Consider the following 17,296-nt stretch of genomic DNA (forward strand, 5'->3'; position numbering starts at 1 on the left):
AAACTGCAGTAACAAATGTACATTTTAGTTTATGTATGTACAATGGACTGAGCGTCTAGGCTCCGATCATTATTGTCAGTGTTCACCAGCTAGACACCATGGGAGACAGAGCTGTCGTCACGCCAAGGTGGGTTTATTAACACTCTTTGCACAAGGAAGATCCTTCGGATCACCATGGGATGCTCAGTACTGGGTGTTAGGAAGGATTTATTCTAGGACTTGGGCTTGTGTCATTTCCTTTCAAGAAGGGTTCCAGGAATCGGAGGTTCACTCTGGAGTGGGTGCTTGCAGAAAATGAAGCATGCTAATATGGGAGGTGGCAGAAACAGGGGCTAACGCTAGCTGGCAAAGCAGCAGCAGTCAGTCACTCGTGGAAGCCAGGAGCAGAGGGTGTTTGGTCATTTTTTGTGGTCTGTACAGTACTCTTGCTTCTATGCTCCAACATTACAGTGTCCTTATTTCTGCCTTGCTCCGTCATGGTCACAGAATGGCTCTGTCAGATGTTAGTATCGAATAAAACTATTTATGTTCAGCCGGACGCCATAGGCTTAGCAGTTTGGGTCGGGCAGCTTCCAGCCAACAGCTGTCAGGAGGTGATTCTTCTAATTATAAACAAAATTTTCATGTTTAATTGTTCAGGGGGAGATACAGACGTTATTCGAGATGCAGGACAACTGCTGGCTATAGAGGACTGTCCTATGATCTACAAGCGCCTGGCATCCCTGGGGTCCACACGTTCAAATATCACCCAGCCCCGTGACTAATCACTGTGTTAACCAACCCTTCCCTCCTAACCATCCCCCCCGAGAACCACTGCTCTGAATATCCTAAGTCTAACCCCCGAATCACACCGAAGTCAGGATACACATTAAGAATACCTCAGACTACACCCCTCCCAGAACTATCTCACCAAGCTGTAGTGAATGGCTTTGCATCAAAAGTTGGCTACAGGGGGCACCTGGGTGGCTCCGTGGATTAAAGCCTCTGCTTTCAGCTCAGGTCATGATCCCAGGCTCCTGGGATGGAGCCCCGCATCGGGCTCTCTGCCTGGCGGGGAGCCTGCTTCCTCTTCTCTCTCTGCCTGCCTCTCTGCCTACTTGTGATCTGTCAAATAAATAAATAAAATCTTAAAAAAAAAAAAAAAAAAAGTTGGCTACAAAAGCCGTCGAGATCCAGGGCTCTTTATCACAGAAACAGCGCTAAAAGCATTAGCCGCCAGCTGCAAGGATGCTCCACATAGAGCCTCCCATGAGAAATAACGTAGTCAGCACTGCTACCCACTTACCTAATGTCCCTTTCACTTTCCCCTACTAATAAAATCTCACTTCTAGGCAAGACAGCAATGTGCCTACCGAAGTACCTGCTTTTCCAGACTTCCTGACACCTCGGTGATGCCATTTTGGCTAATCCGATGTAACCAGCAGCAGGTCTCCTGTTTCTTTTTCTTTTTTCTTTTTTTTTAGATTTTGATTTATTTCACAGAGAGAGATCGATCGATCACAAGCAGGCAGAGAAGCAGGCAGAGAGAGGGAGGAAGGGAAGCGGGCTCCCCGCTGGGCAGTGAGCCTGACGCGATGGAGAGCTGGAGCCCAGAACCCTGAGACCATGACCTGAGCTGAAGGCAGAGGCTTTAACCCACTGAGCCACCCAGATGCCCCTCCTGTAACTTCTGAGAAAGCTTTTGCTTTTCCAATAGAAGCAGACAGATGCAACTGGAGCCTATAATCTTCTTCCTCAAAAAGAGATGAGTCATCTTCAGCTGTGACAGTCATCTTGTGACCGTGAGGCCATGAGCATGGAAACAAAAACCAGCTCTCTAAAGAACAGTTCAGTAGCCACAGCAACACTAGCCAACGGGCCACTGCCAGACTTCCTTTGTGGAAAAACACACAGACCCTTTTCTTGTCTAAGCCATTATTATTTGTAGGACTTTCCATGACTTGTGACTGAACAAATCATTGAGAGAGGAAATCAACAGTTACAACAGATATCTCATGGAATTAAAAAAAAGAGGTTTATGTTAAGTCTTTAATATAATAACCAACTGGACAACAAACGATGCTCAAACTATGTGTGGGGAAGCTGTGTGCGTTAAATCTTCATCTTTCCATAGCAGGAAGTCAAGGGCTGATGTATCAAGTTGAAAAGCCAAGAAACACTGTAAACACCATAAGAATATTATTTAGAGATATGGAGGTAAATACCCCAAAATATAGAAACAGAGGCAGCTGAAGACATTTGCTTCTGGGAGCAGAATTGAGAGTGAGAAAAGCTGCTTTCCTTTGTAGCCTCTGTAATACTTGATTTTCTGACTCAAGAGGTTTTTGTTTTAGTTTTTTTTCAATTACTTGGAGTAAAAAGCTCTAGGAGATTATTTTTTTTCTTGGCAATAAATTGTAACTTCTTCAGGAAATCATATGCTTTCTCCTTTCTTATGTAGAATAATAAGAAGGTTTTAAGGAGTACCTCCTGCTTCTCATAAGAATTAGATAATACTTTGATTTTATTTGTAATTGAAAAGTAAACTTAACATCCAATTTTAGAATGTGCTGTTCAAAACCAGCAAGAGACTAAGTTTGAAAATCACTGACTGCACTGTGGTAAAAACTGGCACAGCTGAATTTCACCTACAAATACATTGTTTGGCTTCATGTGTTTTCTTCCTTCTTCCTTTTCTTTTTTTTTTTTTTTTTTTCCCGAGAGAGAGAAAGAGCACACGCAAGTGGGTAGGGGAAGAGCAGATGGAGATGGGGAGAGAGAATCTTAAGTAGAGCCCAACTCGGGGCTGGATCTCAGGACCCTGACATCATAACCTGAGCCGAAATCAAGAGCCGGACACAACCAAGCCACTGGGGCGCCTGGGTGGTTAAGTCGGTTAAGCACCCAACTCCTGATTTCAGCTCAGATCATGATCTTGGGGTCCTGGGATCAAGGCCCACACCTGGCTTTGTCCCTAGTGGGGAATCTGCTTGAGGATTCTCTCCTTCTCCCTCTGCCCCTCCCCCTGCTCTCTAGCTCTCTCTCTAAAATAAATAAATCTTTTTAAAAAATAAATTTAATATTTAAGCATTAAAAGATGAGATTTCATGTAAACATCTAGGCTTTTCATTTCTCTTGAAAAATGGAAAAACTCGGGAACAGAGGGACCGTACTCCTGAGTGGCAACAACTATCTGGAAATGAGAAGCTTCTAGTCTCTCGGATGGTGTGTGGACTCTCCCAGTTGGTAGTTTTCACCTGGTCAGCTCCACCTCTCTGGTCCCACCCACACTACAGGATAAGGAATCCAACGTCTCTTCTTGTAAACAGAAACAGCACGGAACAATGCAAAGTATAGCTTATCAGCTGCGCCACCAGTAAGTCAAAGCAGGCTGGTAAGCCACGTTGTGGAAACGAATTAACCAGGTAATCAAGTGGCTTTACACACCAGAAGTTTCTTTCTCACTTGCACTGTATGCCCCACAGGAATAGGCAAGGGGATTCTGCTCTACAAGTCACTTTGGGACTCAGGCTGGCAGAGGTTCTGCCATCTTGAGCACCACTGGTTGCCACGGAAGGGGAGGAAAGATTAGAGACTTCCCCTTCTTCACCCAGAAATTACACTGGTCACTTTCACTCAGATTTCATGGCCATAACTACTCATGGAGGCTCAATTAATTAAGAGAGCTGGGAAATGTAGAACAAATGAGATACTTGGTAAGCATTACTATCTCTACCACATGCAACCTTCGGTAAATTATTTTACTTATCTCACAGGGCACCTAGGTGGCGCAGTTGGTTAAGCGTCCCATTCCTGATTTCGGCACAAGTCATGGATCTCAGGCCCCATGGGAATAAGTCCCATGTCGGGCTCCTTGCTCCATCAGGAATCTGCTTCTCTCTCTCTCCCCGTCTCACTCTGTCCCGCCCCCTGCTCACATGCACTCTCTTCTCTCTCTCTAAAATAAATAAATCCTTTTAAAAAATTTATTTTACTGGGACGCCTGGGTGGCTCAGTTGGTTAAGCAGCTGCCTTCAGCTCAGGTCATGATCCCAGCATCCTGGGATCGAGTCCCACATCCGGCTCCTTGCTTCGCAGGGAGCCTGCTTCTTCCTCTGCCTCTGCCTGCCACTCTGTCTGCCTGTGCTCACTCTCACTCCTCTCTCTCTGACAAATAAATAAATAAAATCTTTAAAAAAAAATTTATTTTACTTATCTCAGTTCTAGTTAGGCATTTGTAACATGAGGCAATTAATGGTCTTTCCTCCCTCTTGAGGTTACAAGGTGAATCAAATTAGATTACACATGTTGGCGAGGATGCAGCTGCTGTTAGGAATGCAAAATGGCGCAGCCATGCCGGAAAACAGTGTGGAAGTTTCTCAAAAACTTAAAAACAGAACTGTTCTACAACCCAGTAGGTCCCAGGGACCCAAAGGACACAAAAATACTGATTTAAAGGAGCACACACATCTCGATGGTCACAGCAGCTTTACCAGCAATAGCCAAATTATGGGAAGAGCCCAATGCCTGTCAGCTGATGAATGGATAAAGAAGATGTGGTGTATAAATACACATGATGTCACTCGGCCATAAAGAAGAATGAAATCTTGCTATTTGCAAGCCAGAGTGTTATTATGCTGAGTGAAATACAGGGAAAAACAAATACCACATGATTTCACTCATATGTGGAATTTAAGAAACAAAACAGATGAACCCAGGGGAAGGAGAGAAAGAGAGAGAGAGAGACAGAAGCAAACAATAAGAGACTCTTAAAGACAGAGAACAGACTGAGGGCTGATGAAGCGGGTGGGCGGGGTACAGGTTAAATGGGTGATGGGCATGAAGGAGGGCACTTGGGAGGAGCATTGGGTGTTGTAAGTGATGAACCACCCAATTCTACACCTGAAACCAATTTTACCATATATGTTAGCTAGAATTTAAATAAAAAATTGAAATTAAAAAGAAAAAAAGCGATCATACATACGGAAGAATCTTGATGAGCTCTAAAGTTATACAAATTCAAAAGGATCAGAGTCCCTACACTATGGTGGAACATGCTATCAGCCCTACACACGCGGGCACACACACACGCGCGCGTGCGCGCACACCTATGCATTTCATAGGTGTGGTCCGAGAACACATACTCCGGGAGCTGTAAAATGCAACGTTGCTTTCATTCTAATGGCACCATGCAGCCAGTTCACCTGTGCTCCAGACGGACCCAGGGAACAGAAAAGAGAAAATAATGCTCACTGCCCTCCTCGGTGCCCCCCACATAACCTTTCAGTCTTGATGAATGATTAAAGCAGACGTGGCAGACTGTACTTCCCAAAGAAGGCTCACAGTCTCTCCCGGCCCACGTAACCCTGTTTGTAATGTAGTCCTAACAGTCCCCCCATCAAGCTTGGGTCCACCATGTACCCTTCCCTTGAACTCAGAGAGACCTTGGCAACCACGTCAGCCACCAGAGAAGAGCCGAGGTGATGTTAAGTGGATACTCAGACGAGTCATAAAAACCCCATGTGCTTCTCCTGCTCTCTAGGGAAGCGCACTCTGAGAATCCAGCTGCCAGGTTGTGAAGAGGCCAAAAAAAGCCGACAAAGGGACTACAGAAAGACAGCACAAATGTAAGGTGTTCTTAGGGGCGCCTGGGCGGCTCAGGGAGTTAAGCATCCACCTTCGCCTCAGGTCATGATCCCAGGGTCCTGGGCTGGAGCCCCAGACTGGGCTCTCTCTTCCGCAGGGGGCCTGTTTCTCCCTCTCCCTCTGCCTGCCGCTCTGCCTACTTGTGATCCCTCTTGCTTGCCATCAAATAAATAAATAAAATCTTTTAGGAAAAAAAATGTAGTGTTCCAACAACAACAACGTAGCAAAGGTCCTAGCTGCCTGCCAACATCACCCTCCAGACCTGTGGCTAAAGAAACCCCCAGAGTTTCCTGCCCAATGAGTAAAGACAGGGCTACAGCCGAACCCCAGACACTGTATAGCAGAGAAAAGCTGTCCCACCAGGCCACTTCCAAATTCCTGTCCCACAACATGTGTAAGCATTAACAAAGACTGTTACACCACTAAATTTTTATGCAGCAACGGCATCCGGAACCGCTAAACTCATCGGCACCAATAATAGTACCTTAATGACCACACATAGAAAACGACAACTACGTTTTTCCTGAATTATTACATCCTAAATGCTGTACTAACAGAAACAATTGTGGGGGCTGCTAAAAATATACTGTACTGGTAAGAATTCCATTAGATTACAGCAAAAGAAAAGCCAAAATAGTAACACTTGAACAAGAGAAAAATTTGTTTCTCACCTAGAAATTTGGACAGGCAGATCAGGGCTGCTATCCCTGTCAGGGAGAACGCAATCTCTACCTTATTTCTGCTATTCATAAACAGGTTTCCATCCCACAGCCCTAGATGGCTGCTCAGGCTCCATTGATCACACGCCTACATTTCAGCTAGCAGGAAGGACAAAAGGGGATGGGATGGGTAGACCCCTCTTTATTATGTTTTTTCAAGATTGATTGATTGATTGATTTGAGAAAGAGAGAGTGGGAGGGGGCAGAGGAGAGAGAGAAACTCAAGCAGACGCCCTGCTGAGTGCAGAGCCCCAGGCAGGGCTCTATCTCAGGACCCTGAGATCATGATGTGAGCCAAAATCAGGAGTCGGAGGCTTTTTAACCCCCAATGCCCCTCTTTTTAAGACAACTTCCTGCAAGTGCATCCACTGGCCAGAACACAGTCACAGGGCCACATCAAGATGCAGGAAAATCTGAGGAAAGCTGTATGTTTCCATGTCCCTGCTAAGAAGCAGGAAATGGGCAGAAGGGAAAATGGGACTTTGGGAAGTAAGTGGTAGATTCTGCACATGCATATTCCAAAATACAATTCCTATTTGGCTTAGGATTACAGGTTCAAATCATGATGCAGCTCTCAGAAACCATACCAATGTGGCCCCTGTCAGACGTCAGACTCTCAGCTCTAGAGCTTTCCGATTCAACACACGTCTTTACGCAGTATCCACTTTCCTCACCAGACAACTATAAGCAAAATGGCAAATAAACACTTAATAAATTAATGATTCCTAAGAAAGCAAAAGACATTCAGAGACAAATACTTCCTCTAAAAATCATAAATATCCTGGTGGGTCTTCCTGTCATCTGTGTTTCCTTGGACAAGGCACTCGATAAACCTAAAATCCCGTTTCATCAGCTGTAAACAGGTATCACGCATTACTGGTTTGTCGTCAGGATGGAAGGAGATTACACATGCTGAAGTGCTTTGTAAACAGGAGGGTTTTATACAAATATAAAGTTATGCACCTTCAAAGCAATCACACCAATAAAGACACTTTGAATATTAAACATTTTTGTAAAATTTTTAACAATGTATAAATACATCCCACAAAATAATCTGTTGGTTAAAAGACACCAACAAAGTTTACAGAACATACAACAGAATTTATAGACTCCTACAACTGCTTGTAGATTGTTACATATATTGCTTTAAGAAATACCAATAATACAAAGGCGTGATTTACAATATCCCCATTATATCAAGAAAAAAAATAGATTCATACAATAAAATGTCTTTTAGGCATTTATTATGCCAAGTACTTAAATGATTATTCTCACTAGGACATAAGAATAATACTCTTTTAGTGATAAAAGATAGATCTCATTAGGCCAAGGCCCACTGACGAGTTTCCAAGAAGTTCTAAAGTAAAATCTGGCTATCCCTTCCAAAAAATAAATAGAACAGCAGCAATCTCTAAGAATCCCCTAAACAGAAACTGTGAAAATTCCATTTACATTAATAGGGCCTTAAGTACATGAGTTATTATAAATAAAAATAAAATTTACAAACTAGTTAACCACTAGCCCAAATTTGGTTTCTACCTGCCTGTGAGTGCCTAAGATAAGAAGTTTCATCATGAAGTATATATTAACTTGTAAGATTAACAATTATCTCTAACTTACATGTAAGCCAAAGTGCTTACTTTTACCACAGAAGCAAAACCTTCTTCTGACAATAATTTACAGAAATAATATGGACACACCTAGAGTTCTGCAACAGACCGAGAACATCCCCTTTATTCTACACATCCGGGTACAAATGTCTCCATTACATATGTACATGAACACACTTTCAGTCATTTGGAATCAACGGACATTACAGGACTACGTGCACACATAACCACACATACATAACCATGAACCACTTTTAACCATGAGCCACGCCATACTTCCACGCCCCAAAATGCTAAAAAGAGATTAAAAACTCTGTATGAAAACTACCTTCCCATTTTTTTAAAGTAGATTTTAGAATGGAAAAACAAACCCAACACTCCTCTTTGCAACGTGTACTGAGTTCCAAGAGCCTCAGAGTCAAGAATCTCTTCAGCTGTTCCCCAGTGTAAAAGGACACACAAGCTTGCTCTCACTCTCTTCAGGAAGTCTGCTCATCTCCGGTGTTCTGAAAAAGAGAAAGAACTCCTTCAGACTGAGAATTGTTCTACTTGACATGCCAGCCTCCAAAGCACTAGGAAAACATTCCATGTCTGTAAGGAGGGCCAGATACTACACTACCTTACAGAGCATGGCCCAATGATTTTAAAAATGATGGACATGCAGGGCACCTGGGTGGCTCAGCTGGTTGGGCGACTGCCTTCAGCTCAGGTCATGATCCTAGAGTCCCGGGATTGAGTCCTGCATCGGGCTCCCTGCTTGGTGGGGAGTCTGCTTCTCCCACTGACCTTTTTCCTCTCATGCTCTCCCTCTCTCTCTCAAATAAATAAAATCTTTAAAAAAATAAATAAATAAAAATTTAAAAATAAAAAAAAATGATGGACATGCGGAGAAGTACATCAAAGGATCCCCTGAGATGTCCAGCAAGTCCGTCTCATGTTAAGCAGAATACCAGCAGCTGCCAGGTAACTCTCCTGACCCTACCCGTATTATGTCAGGGTCAAGGTTCTATTTCCCTGTATTCAGTGTCCCTCCCTGCTTCAGAAACACTAAAAATCCGAAGGGAAAAAACTATTCAATACGCACTTGACAATTACCATACAATGGACCCCTGCAACATCCTATCTGGGACTGTGCAAAAATACCTCAGGAAAAGAATCATGTCCCTACAACATTATTCATTTTCTGGACTTTTCATCATATACAAGAGAAACTGTACAGTAGAATGGAAAGAACAATGAATTTCAAAAGAACAGAGGTGGGTTAGGCCTTAGCTAAGTGTACTATATATATATATATATTAGCTGTATATCCTTAAGAAGTCACTCAGTCTGTCAGAGCCCTAGCCATCTAAATGTAGTCCTAGGACCATGAGCATCATAGTCCCTGGACCACCACCCACCTGGGAACTTGCAAGACATGCAAATTGTAAGACCCTGCCAGGTTAACTCTGGGAGTAGAACTCAGCAATCTTTGTTTTAGCCCTGCAGGGGATTCTTAAGCAGGTTCAAGTTTGAAAAACCACTGTCCTATATAACATTACCTGCCTGACCTACTGCCCTTAACAAATGTGAGGTATCCCAGAAAGTACCCCGTCAAATCTCCCCAAGTGATTTAACCACAACTATTCACCTATGGATAGTACTTACTCCATTGAAACCCCTGATTTAAATCTTCATACAGGGGAACTAAAGTAAAACCTTTATGTTCTAAAAAACAATCAAACAAATCTGAGTACTCTAAAACAATCTTTAATGATAGAGTCTTATGTCTCTACTTGTTCTGACCATAAATCCAAAAATCATAACATATGTTCTCCGAAACTTCATTTAGAGCCACCAGAATTAATGGAAAGCTACTGAACTTAGGTCGTTTTTTAGAATTAAGTTGTTATCAATGATAGTTTATCCCTGGTTTTAAAATAATTTCAGGGCAGGGACCCTGGGTGGCTCAGTTGGACTCTTGATTTTAGCTCCAGTCACGACTTCAGAGTCATGAGGTCGAGCCCCGCATCAGGCTCTGTGCTGAGCATGGACCCTGCTTAAGATTCTCTCTCTCCAAGGGGAACCTTCCTACACTGCTGGTGGGAATGCAAGCTGCTGCAACCACGCTGGAAAACAGCATGGAGGTTCCTCAAAAAGTTGAAAACAGAGCTACCCTACGACCCAGTAATTGCACTACTGGGTATTTACCCTTAAGATACAAAGGCAGTGATCCAAAGGGGCACATGCACCCGAATGTTTATAGCAGCAATGCCCACAATAGCCAAACTATGGAAAGAACCTAGATGTCCATCAACAGATGAATGGATAAGGAAGATGTGGTGTATATATATACAATGGAATACTATGCAGCCATCAAAAGAAATGAAATCTTGCCATTTGCAACGACATGGATGGAACTAGAGGGTATTATGCTGAGCGAAATAAGTCAATCGGAGATATCATATGATCTCCCCGATATGACGAAGTGAAGATGCAACGTGGGAGGTTTGGGGGGTAGGAAAAGAATAAATGAAACAAGATGGGCTCGGGAGGGAGACAAACCATAAGAGACTCTTAATCTCACAAAACAAACTGAGGGTTGTCAGGGGAAAGGGGGTTGGGAGAGGGTGGTGGGGTTATGGACATTGGAGAGGGTATGTGCTATGGTGAGTGCTGTGAAGTGTGTAAACCCGACGATTCACAGACCTGTACCCCTGGAGCTAATAATACACTATATGTTAATTAGAAAATTTAAAAAATTATTAAAAAAAAAGATTCTTTCTCTCCCCCTCTCCCTTGGCCCCTCCCATTTTCTTCTCTAAAAAATAATAAAAATAATACATAAATAATTTTCCAAAAGAAATAATAAAGAATGAATAAGATATCAGGGCACTGACAATACATTTCTAGAAAGTCCTAAAAGTCAAAAGTAATTAACATAACTTTATCATCATCATCTCAAAGTTTTTTAAGTATTTCCTAAAAATCAAACTCTGTAAGAATTAGTCACTGACCCTCACACCCAGAAAGCACTTACTTGTCTTAAAAACTGCTTTCCAAGATAAGATGTAGCCATGTTGGTTAAATTCTTCCTGCTGCCCACTTTGCACCTGATGTAACCATACAGGTTGGCACCTTGGAGCACCACACCCATGATAACCACCGCCTGGGAAAGAAAAAATAATCAGTGGTTACTGGCCTAAAATGCACTGACCTTCCTCTGTGTCAAAAAACAACAACAACAAAAACACAACAAAACAAAGCAGACCACCATGGGAAAGAGAAGGAAAAGGAAACTCATGGGTGGGACTTGTGTCAATGAGACTCCTTAACCTGACAGAACAGACCCATCCAATACCTGCTGAGCACAAGGCACTCACATCCGCCCAACATATATTAATTACACACATATGCTATACACCAGGCCCCAAGCTGCCCCCTGGGGACGCAACGAAAGGACCATTCTCTCTCTAGGATTTTCCATGGGTCTCCAAATAAAGATACAAAAATAAGTAAGTAAATGAGATTCAGAAGAGGCTCAAACGTTAATTATTCCTTTAAGAATTGTGAAAGAATGGTCAGGAGATCAAGCTTTCTCAGTTATTAGCTAAGCATGCAAAGAGGAATCTCCACTCTAGGCGAGCGTGCGTGTGTGTGTGTGTGTGTGTGTGTGTATGTGACAAACAACCATCTTCCAGGAAAACAAGGCAGAGCTGGGAGACAGCAATCAATGGTTGTTGGCCTCCTGTGAGGAGCAGGATGCAGGGAGAGCACTAGGAGGAAACACACTTTGGCACAGTTGCTCCTTCCTTATAGCCACATCTGGGAACCTACCCATGACCCCACTAAGATCATTAAAGACAGTGAGTAAGAAACTCAAGCTTCCTCTTTAAAGATTACGGAAGAGGGGCACCTGGGTGGCTCAGTCGGTTAAGCATCTGCCTTCAGCTCAGGTCACGATCCCCGGGTCCTGGGATCGAGTCCCACATCAGGCTCCCTAATCAGCAGGGAATCTCCTTCTCCCTCTCCTTCTGCCCCTTTCCCTGCTTGTTCTCTCTCTCTCTCAAATAAATAAATAAAATCTTTAAAAAAAAAAAAAAAGATTATGAAAGAAAAGTTAATTAGAATGTGAGGAGGTCCCACAGTTGCTCTAGAACAGGGGTGGGCAAAGTTTTTCTGTTAGAGCCTTTGCAGGCCATGTGATCTCTGTTGCAAACACTTCACTCTGCCATCCCAGTCCAAGAGCAGACACACACAACATGTAAACAAACAGGCAAGGCTGGGTTCCACTAAAAAGTTACAAAAGCAGGTGCTGGGCTAGACTTGGCACACAGGCCATAGTCTGCCAAGGCCTGCCCTAGAATAAACTCATCAACCCATCTGCTGTTAAAAGGGTCACCCGGAAAGTGTTTCTATTTGAAAAAGCAACACAGCTAAACAGAGTCTCTCGCTGATCCACACTTACTCTCCTTAACCTTTAATAAGCTATGCAGTTGATTTTAAGGACGTTAAAGGGTTTAAGTGTTTAATTAAAGAACAGATACAAATTCCTAGTAAAAGTGGAATTGCACTTGCTGTTTAAAACTTGTGTTTCAGGGTGTCTGGGTGGCTCAGTCATTAGGCGTGGGACTGAACCCCACATGGGGCTCCCTGTTCTGAGGGAAGCCTGCTTCTCCCTCTCCTGCTTCCCCTGCTTGTGTTTTTTCTCTTACTCTCTCTCTCTGTCAAATAAATAAATAAATTTTTTTTTAAAACTTGTATTTCACAGAAATAAATACATTAGAATTATACAAGGTTGTTAGTTACCTAAATAAACATAAAACTGTATTTTTATTTAAATAAAACTTCTCATGCTTCTCAAAGTGGGACACTCCTAACAGGCTAGGGACCAGCAATCACAGACTGAGCATGGGTCCTACAACAAATTTTAAAATCTATTTGTAAGTTCATTGGGGTGCCTGGGTGGCTCAGTGGGTTAAGCCTGTGCCTTCGGATCCGGTCATGATCCCAGGGTCCTGGGATCAAGCCCTGAGTTGGGCTCTCTGCTCAGTGGGGAACCTGCTTCCTCCTCTCTCTCTCTGCTTCCCCCTCTCTCTCTCTGCTTCCCTCTCCGCCTGCTTGTGATCTCTGCCTGTCAAATAAATAAATAAAATTTTAAAATCTATTTATAAGTTAAAACAGCAGACATCTGGTTTAAGGTGGTGTAGTGAAGCCTAACATCAAGAGCTCTCTATCCCTAACACAGAAGAGATTTTAAAAATACACAGGTTAAAAAGAGATTTTTAAAAATAGGTTTGGGCGCCTGAGTGGCTCAGTTGGTTAAGCGACAGCCTTCGGCTCAGGTCATGATCCTGGAGCCCCGGGATCGAGTTCCGCATCGGGCTCCCAGCTCCATGCAGGGTCTGCTTCTCCCTCTGACCTTCTCCCCTCTCATGCTTTCTCTCCCCCACTCTCTCAAATGGATAAATAAAATCTTTAAAAAAAAAAATAGGTTTAAAATAAAAGGGAAATAAGCCAGTACTAATAAACATTTAAAAAGGGGGAAGGGGCTGGGGGTCAGAGAAAGAACCAACTTGGTTCTGCTCTATACAACTCCTCTCTCTCCAAAGACCCTCTAATTTCAGCGATGATCACTGCCCCTCAATACAGCCCTGAGAAAAAATTCAGACCCCTGCCTCCCAAACACCCACCACGCAACACAGGCACCTGATCCCAGCAGCCTGCCACAAGATGCCCCCTGGCGAGGAGAAGCAACACAGAAGGACCAGCCAGCATCAAGCCCATGTTCTCAGCGGGAAAGGGGGAAGACGTTCCCAGAGAGCCTGAGTAATGGGAGCCCAAACCACCTTCCTTATAACCTTACCCAGCTGTTTTAGGAAGTGGAACCAGTGCTAGGGAAGGACTGGGCTGACTCCCCCAGAGTGCTAGGTCTCCGAGGCCTCAAGCAGGAAGGTAGCACCAGCACGGCGCACACAGCCACCCAGGAGAAAGAATCACACAACCTTAGAGAAGGCAAAACCCAAACAAGCTAGTATAGAGGAAGCCAGAGGCCAGGCTGTGCCCTCCACCTCACACCTACACCTCAGGCCACCAAAGCCAGAATTCTGGCCTAGCTCAGAGCAAAGCCCAGATGTCTCAGATACCACCCGGAGGCGGTCAAGGAGAAATCACCCGCACTAATCCAGCACGGTGAGGAGGTCGAGACACAACAGCTACCATGAACTGAGCAACCTGGAGAGGGGAAGAGGGAAAACACATCCATGCAAAACTACGAAGGAGGAGCAAGATGAAGATGATGATGGTGGAGGAAAAGAAAATAATAAGAAAGGAATATAATATGTAAAAGGTGAAGAATCTATTCCGAAAGAAATAGAGCCCACCAAAATAAAAGCATTTCTGGGAACACTGCACCCTACGAAGAACCCAGCGATAAGAATTCAAAGGAGCATGAAGGTTAACACAGGACAAGAGGAGATGAAAACGGGGCTGGCAGAGGTAAGGAACTACAGATGGAAGCTGCTGCCACACGCCCACTAGGAGTGGCCCAGTGTCCTCGCCCCTGTGTTCTCCAGCATGTTCCACCAGGATAGAAGCTCCACCAGAGCCTAGGTGGCCACCAACTGCACCTCAGGGCCTGGAACAGCTCTAACATCTGGAAGAGTCCTAAGAAGATTTGCAAACCGAATAAGCAGGAAGGGAAAAAATGAAAGATGGTAGAGGGGAACAGATAAAAACAACCCAACAGAGAGATAAATGGTCCCTCAGAATCCAAGAAGCCCAAAAATAGAACATAAATGAATGTAAACACTTGACAAAAGACAACCATCCTGATTCAAAGCAAAACCAGCATTGACATATTCGAAGAGTACACAGTTTCCAGAAAAATCAACATAGAAAGATAAATATAAGGATACTCTGGAATTTTTTTAGCACTCAAGAATTTAAAAAAATAATTTCTTCATTCGGGGAGAGAAATGATGCACTCACTTACATGCAGGTTAAGTGAACCTGGCCTCAGATTTCTCTGCAATATTCAATAGAAGAAAATGATGATGTAATGTCTTCTAAAGGCTGCAAGAAAGAACCTTTGACTCACCGTGCCACATCATCAATCAAGAATGAAGTCAACTGGGGGTGCCTGGCTGGCTCAGTTGGTAGAAAGTGAGACTCCTGATCTCAAGGTGGTAAGTTAGAGCCCCGCTTTGGGTGTAGACACTACTTAAAAATAAAAATTAGTAGTAAAAAAATAAAAATAAAAGAATGAAACCAACAGATTCATATTCTTTTTCTTTTTTTTTCAAGTAGGCTCCAAGCCCAGCATGGAGCCCAAAACAGGGCTTGAACTCACAACCCAGAGATTAAGACCTAAACTGAGGTCAAGAGTCAGATGTTCAACCAAATGAGCCACCCAGGCACCCCAACAGGCTCATATTCTTAAATATGACAGAGCGAAAGGAAAATTGCACCTACAAATTCTCTGAAAAAAAAATCACCCAACAAGGAAATTTAGCCAACCAGGAGGTAAAAGGAAAAGCTGCAGTTAACCCAACTGAATCAGTGTATTTAAATAGATCAAAGAATGAACACCCAGTAAGACACATCATTTCAAAAGGTCTAACTGCTAAACCTTGACAACAAAACTCATACTAGAGAAAACGCAACTCAGGCAAGAGGAAGGGAAGAAACAAGAGAAGGAACAGAAGAATGTTTATCTCCTTCCCTTTCTGATAGATTCTAGAGGTCAAGAAAGAGGTTTAAACACCATACTTAAAACAACTAAAATTAGCCTAGAATCATCAGAAATCCAAATGCAGAGGCAGGACGAGAAGTGGGAGAAAGCATGGCTGTTAACTCTGCCATCCTTCACAGCAGGAAACCAAGACTACTACGTTTCCCAATCCACAAAAGAGGGTGTGATACAAACATTAAGAGAGACCTACTAGAAAAACTAAAAATACACAATAAACCTCCCAAATCCCAAAAGGGGAAGTATGTATATGAATACACAAAGAAAAAAAAAGGCCTATATAGCAAAACAGACATAAGAAAATAATTAAAATATGGGAAAAAAACATAAGTAAAGCCAAAACATGCCTGGAATCAATAAATGTTAAGTGAAATAAACTCAACTATGAAATGAACAAGAATCACGGTTTGGGTCAAGTGAGGGATTATATTTTCCAAAGATGGTAGCAATGACATCTGTTCCACGTGCTTTTCTAGAACTTTCATATTCCCCCCATCAAGCAAGCTACATAGCTTAATCCCCATTCCCTTGAATGTGGATGGGTGGCAAAAGTGATGATCTCTGAGCCTAGATTGTTGCCATGGCCTGAGTTGCATCTTCCCAAAATTCTAGGAAATTGAAATACTAACCCTGCACCTCAGAATGTCACTGTATCTGGAGAAAGCATTTTTAAAGAGGTAATTAAGGTAAAACGGGGTCACTAGGGTGGAACCTGACCCTCTATGACTGGTGTCCTTGTAAAAAGAGATTAGGACACAGACACACTTGGAGGAAAGACCACATGAAGATATGAGGGAAAGACAGCCACCCGCAAGCCAAGGAAAGAGGCCTTGGAAAGAAGAAATCAAACCTGCCAACATCTTGATCTGGGGCTTCTCGCCTCCAAAACTGTGAGAAAATGAAGTTGTGGTGTTTAAAGCCCTCAGAAGGCAGTACTTTGTTACAGCAGCTGGAGCAAACTCACACAGTGTAAAGGGCAATTCAGCTTGAACTAAGACACTCCCAATGAGAGCTGTGTGCCATGAGGCCGCCATGCTGTGAGGACGCGCTACATGGCCATGCAGGGAGACTACGCCGAGAGGCTGTGGGACTTCACAAACAGGCGATGCCTCCAGCCATGCCAGCCACTGCCTGACTGCAACCACATGGACCCTAACCCACAACCTTCCAGACAAGCCCCACTCAGTCCCAGTTCCTGAACCAGAGAAACTATGAGAAATAATCAAAAAAAATTTTATTTTTATTATAAGTTACTTTATTTGTTATTTATACTTTATTTTTAGCTTGATGGGGGAAATAAAAATTTATTTTTAAGCCACTACATTCTGGGAAGATTTACGATATACCAACAGCCAGCCAGAACAAGTTACCAACTAATATTTCCAGAGAAGAGCCCTCTGTTAGTTCCAAACTAAGCTAAACATGTTTGACTGGAGCTTACTGAACATCCACCAAGATAATACTGTGATAAATATACAGTAACCTCTGTACAAGGCGGGTTAAGTCAAAATTCTGGAAGGCCCTAGGAAAATCAGTGAAAAATCGGTGTTTAAGAGGATTATGCTCTCCAGGTCTGAGAAAAGCAGAGTTGGAGAACAAAACTTGGGAAATGC

At 43.2% G+C, this 17,296-nt stretch overlaps 1 protein-coding gene across 1 annotated transcript in view; it reads right to left on the reverse strand.

Moving 5' to 3' along the window:
* Positions 1-7,349: 7,349 nt before the first annotated feature.
* LOC309852217 (Golgi apparatus membrane protein TVP23 homolog B-like) overlaps positions 7,350-17,296 on the reverse strand; it is a 23,705-nt gene continuing 13,758 nt past the window's right edge. The window contains exons 4-5 of the mRNA XM_082708518.1: positions 10,974-11,114; positions 7,350-8,460 (exon numbers count right to left, since the gene is read on the reverse strand). Coding sequence (XP_082564644.1) covers positions 8,434-8,460; positions 10,974-11,114 — 168 coding nt within the window. The 3' untranslated portion in view covers positions 7,350-8,433. The remainder of the gene's footprint in view (positions 8,461-10,973; positions 11,115-17,296) is intronic.

This window comes from Mustela nivalis, assembly GCF_964662115.1.
Source record: "Mustela nivalis genome assembly, chromosome: 17".
Lineage (NCBI taxonomy): Eukaryota > Metazoa > Chordata > Mammalia > Carnivora > Mustelidae > Mustela > Mustela nivalis.